Source organism: Emys orbicularis, chromosome 20 (genome assembly GCF_028017835.1).
Source record: "Emys orbicularis isolate rEmyOrb1 chromosome 20, rEmyOrb1.hap1, whole genome shotgun sequence".
In the NCBI taxonomy this organism is placed as follows: Eukaryota; Metazoa; Chordata; order Testudines; family Emydidae; genus Emys; species Emys orbicularis.
The window spans coordinates 18,884,724-18,892,870 of NC_088702.1; the positions used below are offsets into that span (position 1 = coordinate 18,884,724).

The window sequence follows — 8,147 nt, forward strand, 5'->3', positions numbered from 1 at the left end:
CGCCTGCCACTAGCTAAACAGGAAACTGAGCTAAATAAATACGGGAGCCGGCTACATAAATTCCAGCCTTATGTCTAGTGTCAGCTAATGCACCAGGAGCCCTGAGCTTGCTCGCATGGCTACGGGTAAGGAGGGGCTGGGAGCCAGGACCCCTGGGTTCAATCCCCAGGCCTGGCAGGGGAGTGGGATCTAGTGGGTTGGAGCAGCGGGGGCTGGGAGCCAGGACTCCTGGGTTCCTTCAGCAGCTGACAATCCTTTTCTCCTTTGTAGAAGCCAAGATGATGAGTGCGACCATTTGCACCCCAGTGGTTCTCACTGTCTACATCTTCACCTTCCTGATCGGCCTCCCGTCCAACCTCCTGGCCTTCTACACCTTCCTGGTGAAGGTCCGCCAGAAACCCACCCCCGTTGACATCCTTCTCCTCAACCTCACCATATCCGACATCTCCCTCCTCATCTTCCTCCCCTTCAAGATGGTGGAGGCCATCTCAGACGGGGCATGGCCCTTGCCCGCTTTCCTCTGCACACTCACCAGCTTCGTCTTCTACAGTAGCATCTACATCAGCTCCCTATTCCTCATGGCCGTCAGCGTTGAGCGCTACTTGGGCGTGGCCTTTCCCATCAAGTACAAGCTCCGACGCCGGCCAGCCTATGCCACCGCTGCCTCCGTGGTCTTCTGGGTGGTCGGCTGTGCCCACTGCAGCATTGTCTACATTGTCCAATACCAAGACTTGAACAGGACCGCACTCGCCAACAACGGGTCCCACTGCTATGAAGATTTCTCCGATAAGCAGCTCCTGGTCCTCCTCCCTGTCCGGCTGGAGCTCTTCCTGGTCCTCTTCTGCCTCCCCTTCACCGTCACCATCTTCTGCTATGTCAACTTTGTCCGCATCCTGGTGGCCTTGCCCAACATCCCGGTCCGGAGGAAGCAGCGGGCCGTGGGCCTGGCCGTGGCCACCTTGTTCAACTTCATAGTCTGCTTCGCTCCCTACAACCTGTCCCACGTGGTGGGCTTTGTCCAGAACAAGAGCCCCACCTGGAGGGTGTACGCTCTTCTCCTCAGCACCCTCAACGCCGCCTTGGACCCCGCCATCTTCTACTTCTCCTCCACTGCTGTCCAACGGGCCTTCACCAAGTGCCTGGCCGGCCTGTGGCACAAACTCAGAACCTTTGTGGTCCGGTGCCATCTCCCCTGCTTGACTTGCTGTGGGGAAGGGGGCAGAGAGGTGGAGGCAGCCAGTGGGGACGAGGCTGAGGGGTCAACGACTTGACTCCCAGGGTGAGACCAACTCTCTGTTTCCTCCGCAGAGCCTTTCTTGTCCCATGCGCCGCAGAAGAAAGAGATCCTGCACTTGAGCCAGGGACGGCATCTTCTGTCCTTCCCTGCACCTCCCGAGAGGGCTGTAGGCCTCCTTAGACAGCAGCGTGCGGCGGGGCTTGGAGTTGGTGCCCAACTTCGACAAGGCTTTGGCCTACTTGAGCTTCAGTGTGGTTGGCCAAACTTGGCTCCAGAGGGCTTTGGCTGACCTGAAGTCGGGGTCGCCATGGTGTCAAGGACCTTCCTATGCCGCTTCCGGGCCACAACCGAGCAGTTGACCAAGCGCCCACCGGACTTTGGCTTACTTCAGCTTTGGAGTGAGTGTCCCAACTTCCTCAAGGATCCGGCCTCTCTCAGTGTCAGGGTCGCCATGGCGTCAAAGGCCTTCCTTTGCCGCTGCTGGCTCACAAGTGAAACATAGACCGATTTCAGCTGGAGGGTCCCCCCGGCGCCCTCCACTCACTCCTGGTCTTTCCTTCTCCATGGTTGGGCCCACGGGCAAGCAAGTGACTATGGGCTGTAACTGCAACTAGGGGTTGCTTGAGGGAGGGCAAACAGGCTGGGCTGAGCTTGTCCCGTTTCAGGGGAACCATTTAGTGGCAGATGAACAAGGACCAGGCTCCATGAGGGGCCCATGGGCCCCGAGTTTGCCCTTGTTGAGCTATGGAGAGCTTCTCCCCCTTGGCCACTAGTATTAGTCTTTGTTGGCCTCTGTGGAAATGTAGTTACCGCCTCGGTGGGACTGGAACGCAAGGGGCTGCAGCCCAGCACGCTACTGCTTGAGCTAAAGGAGAAATGCCGTGTGTTGGCAGCAGTAGTAAGGCTGTTATCTGCCATGTGGACGGGAAGGATTTGGACTCTGGACCTTCACTATCAATGCACGGCGCTCTATGCAAGCAGTGGTGGGAAGGCTCTTATTGAGCAGGATTTGAAAGCAGGACTTCTAGCACCACAGTGAAGGGCTCACGTGATCTAAAGGTGGAGTGCCTTTTGCAGCGGTAGTAGGGCTGTTATCCTCCAGGTGGGTGGGGGATGGGCGATTAGCAGGCACACGTACAATGGACGCTGGTCCCTGCGGGTCTGTTCCAGGTCTGGACATAGAGCTGAGATCTCCCTCGAGCAAGGTCCTGCACCTCCTCCCTTCGCTGGCGGATCTGGCGCCCTCCAGGGGCAGTGGCTTTAGCTACGTATTAAGTAAAGTTATTGATTTATTATCCAATAGTGATTATCTTCTTATTTTTCTTCTGGTCTAGTGGGTTAGAGTCAGGGGGGCTGGGAGCCAGGACTCATAAGAACATAAGAACGGCCAGACTGCGTGAGACCAAAGGTCCATCTAGCCTAGTGTCTTGTCTTCCGACAGCGGCCTGTGCCAGGCGCCCCAGAGGGAACGAACAGAACAGGGAATCAGCAAGTGATCCATCCCCTGTCGCCCATTCCCAGCTGCTGGCAAACAGAGGCTAAGGACACTTGGTTCTATCACCAGTTCTGGGAGGGGAGTGGGGTCTATGGGTTAGAGTTGGGGGGGGTGCTGGGGGCCAGGACTCCTGGGTTCTATCCATGGGAGGGGACCAGGGCTAGGAAGTAGGACACAAGCACATTGTGTCTGTCGACTTTTAATTAACTGCAGGGCGTGAATCCGGCACTGCATGTAAACAAACAGTGTCTCGCTGGCGCTGATATTAACCGGGGTTAATGGATAACTGGGCTGGGCAGGGCCTGGGGCAGTCAGGGGATCTCGCGTGGGCAGCTGGAGGAACCACCAGGTCCCAGGCCATGGGACGCTGCCACGGAGCTCACCCTCCCTCCCGGGACTTCCCCAGAGCAGGAGCCCCCCGATACAGCCCCCTGTAAACAGATGTGCAGCCCCCTCTCCTGGGCTCAGTCACCGTGGCCTGGCCAGCTCCTCGGGGGGTCGGCGGGGGCGGGGGGAGGGAGCTGGGTGCAGGTCAGCTCCTCTCCGAATGGGGCTGAGACCCAGCAAACCTCATTGCACAGCAAGCTCCCCAGAGCAGCTGTTAGCAGATAAACAAACGAGCGGGGTGCAGACACGCACTGGGAGCGCCCCTCCCCCCCACTGCATTGCAAACACCCCCCCACCCACACAGGGGCTCCCAACCCCTCACGCACATGGGCAGCAGGGAGGGGAGCTGTGGGGGAGGGGGAGGGAGGTGTGTCTGCTCATACACACCCACGCAGGGCTCGTCCCCTCCAGCAGGGGCAGCAGGAACGCCCCCTTACCCCCCACCCCCACCCCACCCACACAGCTGCACAAAAACTCAGCACACTAACACACCCATAAGACATTCACACACCACAACAGCCGTATGGAACAGAGTGTGTGCGCTTAGCAGGGTGAACTCACTGCCCACCCCAGGGCGGCACTAGGGGGCGCTGTGCTGCAGGGGGCAGGGTGGGGAGCTCTCCCCTGGCAGTCCGGGCTGGCCCCAATGCCCCAGGCTGGCACTAGGGGGCGCTGTGCTGCAGGGGGCAGGGTGGGGAGCTCTCCCCTGGCAGTCCGGGCTAGCCCCGATGCCCCAGGCTGTGCTACAATCTGCCTGTGTCTGCAGCTGGGGATTTCTACCCTGCGCTTCTGTGCATAGCCCTGAATCTCCAGGGCCATCTGGCGGGCTAAGGGCCGATAGCAAGACTGATAGACGCTCGCTTCCGTGTCAGGGTGATTCTGCCACAAGCCACAGGCCTGGCCAAGAGCGAGCGTCTCATCCTTCGCCTACATCGGCCGTAGCAGCAGAGCTGTGGGGGATGGGGGGGCTGTAGGTCTGGAGTGAGGAGCACCGGCAGAGCTTGTGTGTGGAGGGGGCGGGGGGGAGGGGAGCCCAGGGCTGGGCTAGCAGGGGGCCGTGGGTCAGGAGTGAGGGGCACTGGCAGAGCTGTGGGGAGCCCAGACCTGGGCTAGCAGGGGGCCGTGGGTCAGGAGTGAGCTTTGTGTCTGGACTAGGCCGTGGCAGCTGAGGCAGGATCTGGGAGCCTGGGAAAGGGGCCTGCAGGGCATGGGGGCAGAGGGGGGAGAGGACGGGAGCTCCTTGGAAGGCATCACTCAGCTCTGGCACCGTCTGCTTGTCCCAGCAAGTCCGGGAGCCGCCCCCTAAGCACGGCCCAAGGACGGGCCCTGTGAAGGCGCTCCCTGGCCTAGCTACGCAGCGCCTGCAGTCCATGGGCAGACCCCAGTCTGCCAGAGACCCCCCCACCCCGTGTCCCCTCCTGCCCCTGACTGTCCCCCCCTTTGGAGTGCCAACCCCCCCCTCCATTCCCCCAGATTTCCTACAGTCCTGGAAAAAGCCAGGTGCAGTATTTGCTGTGTCCACCAGAGGGCACCAGCACCTCACACCTGAGCCCCAGGGGAATGTGGGGGACCAGAGATGGGAGCGGACAGTCGCATCCTGACTATTCAGAGGCTGCAGTGGCGGAAGGTGGCCACTGGGGGGTGGTTAGTGGGGACACACGTGCACTGGAGCTAACACCCAGTTACAGGGTACTTGGCACTGGGCGGGGTAACCAGGTAATGGCCCAGCCATGCTGGGGGCACCAAGTATCCCCGAGCGACGGGGCACCAGGAGGAAACCAAAAGCCAGAGGTGGGCGGGCCGGCGGCGGCGGGGATCCACCGAAATTCTCAAGACCCTACAGCCTGGTGTGTCTCTTTTTGCGGGGGAGGGGGGGTAGACGATATTCACCACCTGGATGAGTCCGGCCATTACGGAGCAGCCAGGCCAAAGGCAGCCAAGGTCAGCGAGGGCATCGCAGCTGCAATCCCCTGACATGGTTTTCCCCGGGGCCGTTTGCTTTTCAGCTATTGCTCCACCGCTGCAAGGGGCCCCGACGCCCCCGCGGCCTTTCGATTTGCCGTTTTTAGAATAAATTCCACAGATAATCTCCACGTGTCGGCTTCAGCGTTTCCCCCACCCCCAGTTTTCATCCGTTTCAATGTTCAGAGCTGCAGGAAATGACGATGGGATCAGACAATGGCGGGGGGGCGGGGCGGGTGTCTGACTAATTAGAGGATTGGGCCAAAAGAAATCTGATGAGGTTCAACAAGAACAAGTGCAGAGTCCTGCACTTAGGATGGAAGAATCCCATGCACTGCTACAGGCTGGGGACCAACTGGCTAAGCAGCAGTTCTGCAGAAAAGGACCTGGGGATTACAGTGGATGAGAAGCTGGATATGAGTCAGCAGTGTGATCTCGTTGCCAAGAAGGCTAATGGCATATTGGGCTGCATTAGTAGGAGCATTGCCAGCAGATCGTGATTATTCCCCTCTCTTCGGCACTGGTGAGGCCACATCTGGAGTACTGTGTCCAGTTTTGGGCCCCCCACTACAGAAGGGATGTGGACAAATTGGAAAGAGTCCAGCGGAGGGCAACGAAAATGATTAGGGGGCTGGAGCACATCACTTATGAGGAGAGGCTGAGGGAACTGGGCTTGTTTAGTCTGCAGAAGAGAAGAGTGAGGGGGGATTTGATAGCAGCCTTCAGCTACCTGAAGGGGGGTTCCAAAGAGGATGGAGCTCGGCTGTTCTCAGTGGTGGCAGATGACAGAACAAGGAATAATGGTCTCAAGTTGCAGTGGTGAGGTCTAGGTTGGATATTAGGAAACACTATTTCACTAGGAGGTTGGTGAAGCACTGGAATGGGTTACCGAGGGAGATGGCTGGGATGATTTAGTTGGGGTTGGTCCTGCTTTGAGCAGGGGATTGGACTAGGTGATCTCCTGAGGTCTCTTCCAACCCTAATCTTCTCTGAGTCTATGACTAAATTTTAATGACCCAGCTGTTCCAAAAGTTGACGCTAATCGTTAAACCTTCGACCGTCAGTGTCACCTGTCAATACAGACAGCGTCAAAAGCCTTAAAGGGAGCGTGGCTCGGTCTCAAGCCGTTTCTCTGGGGTCGATTGGCTGTCGATTCTGGTTGTTATCAATGGAAAGATCTGTGTATTTTTATCTTTAGGGAGCTCGGATTTTGTGGCTGAAATGGAAAGACGTGGGCTTCGCTCGCTCATCGGCTAGAGGGTGAGCGCTGGTAAAAAGTCTTTTTGTGAGCAAAGAAAGAAAGAGGCCAACCAGGCTTAGCTAGTGTCCTCAGCCCTAGATTGGCTCAGAGGCTGCTGGGACGGGGGCGGACCGCGCGAGCATGACACACGCTGCTCGGACAAGGCGTGCAAGGATCAGGCTTCACATTCTGCTGCTCCCACAGCTGCTGCCAAAGACGCTTGAAAAAAATGACCCTGTTATGGCCGATCCATGTGTAAAACCTGCCGCCTGAGACACAGGCACCGGCGGTACAATCGGGGCTGGCGCTCGTGGGGCGGACGCGCACCGGCGACACGGGGACCCGAGCGTAGACACGCACAAGTGATGTCATCGCCGAGGCAGCCGTGTGCCGACGTTGGGTCGCCTTGATTGTGTAGTATAGACATCTGTCCTGGCGAGAGTCATTAATCACTGGAAGAATTTCCCGAGGGGCCTGGGGCCTTCTCCGTCACCGCAGGGTTTAGATCAGGGTTGGCTGGGTTTCTCCCAGGTCGGCTCCGGGGTTATTGGGGGCAGTTCTCTGGCCTGTGCCATGCAGGAGGGCTGGAGTGTGGCTGGCTCTGTTCAGGCCCCGGTCCCGCCAAACAAGCCCCACTGGAAGGGTTTATTTTGCCTGTGACACAAAAAAAGTGCTGTGGCAACGATAATCGTTCCCCCTCCCCCATATTTAAACAATGGGTAAGGGAGGCGCTTACCCACTGATCCTGCAAGTGGGCGTGAGGGGGATAAACTGGCCGGCACGCTGCACGTGGCAGGACGCAGAGCCGGACCCGGCCGGCACGTGGCACGTGGCAGGATGCAGAGCGGGACCAGGCCGGCACGCTGCACGTGGCAGGATGCAGAGCGGGACCAGGCCGGCATGCTGCCCGTGGCAGGACGCAGAGTCGGACCCGGCCGGCACATGGCACGTGGCAGGATGCAGAGCTGGACCAGGCCGGCACATGGCACGTGGTAGGATGCAGAGCCAGACCAAGCCGGCACACGGCACGTGGCAGGATGCAGAGCAGGACCAGGCCGGCTCGCTGCACGTGGCAGGACGCAGAGCGGGACCCGGCCGGCACACGGCACGTGGCAGGATGCAGAGCAGGACCAGGCCGGCACGCTGCACGTGGCAGGATGCAGAGCGGGACCAGGCCGGCACGCTGCACATGGCAGGACGCAGAGCGGGCCCAGGCCGGCACACGGCACGTGGCAGCATGCAGAGCAGGACCAGGCCGGCACGCTGCACGTGGCAGGATGCAGAGCAGGACCAGGCCGGCTTGCTGCACGTGGCAGGACGCAGAGCGGGACCCGGCCGGCACACGGCACGTGGCAGGATGCAGAGCAGGACCAGGCCGGCACGCTGCACGTGGCAGGATGCAGAGCGGGACCAGGCCGGCACGCTGCACATGGCAGGACGCAGAGCGGGCCCAGGCCGGCACACGGCACGTGGCAGCATGCAGAGCAGGACCAGGCCGGCACACGGCACGTGGCAGGATGCAGAGCAGGACCAGGCCGGCACGCTGCACGTGGCAGGATGCAGAGCGGGACCAGGCCGGCACGCTGCACGTGGCAGGACGCAGAGCGGGACCAGGCCGGCACATGACACATGGCAGGATGCAGAGCCGGACCAGGCCGGCACATGGCACGTGGCAGGACTCAGAGCGGGACCAGGCCGGCACACGGCACGTGGCAGGATGCAGAGCAGGACCAGGCCGGCACGCTGCACGTGGCAGGATGCAGAGCGGGACCAGGCCGGCACACGGCAGGTGGCAGGATGCAGAGCGGGACCAGGCCGGCACATGG

General features: G+C 60.2%; 1 protein-coding gene across 1 annotated transcript; it reads left to right on the forward strand.

Annotated features, from left to right (window-relative positions):
* The first annotated feature begins 260 nt into the window (after positions 1 to 260).
* Positions 261 to 1,271, forward strand: LOC135892505 (free fatty acid receptor 2-like). The gene has a single exon (XM_065420297.1). The coding sequence runs from the start codon at positions 279 to 281 to the stop codon at positions 1,269 to 1,271; it is 993 nt and encodes a 330-aa protein (XP_065276369.1). The 5' UTR covers positions 261 to 278.
* The last annotated feature ends 6,876 nt before the right edge of the window (positions 1,272 to 8,147 follow it).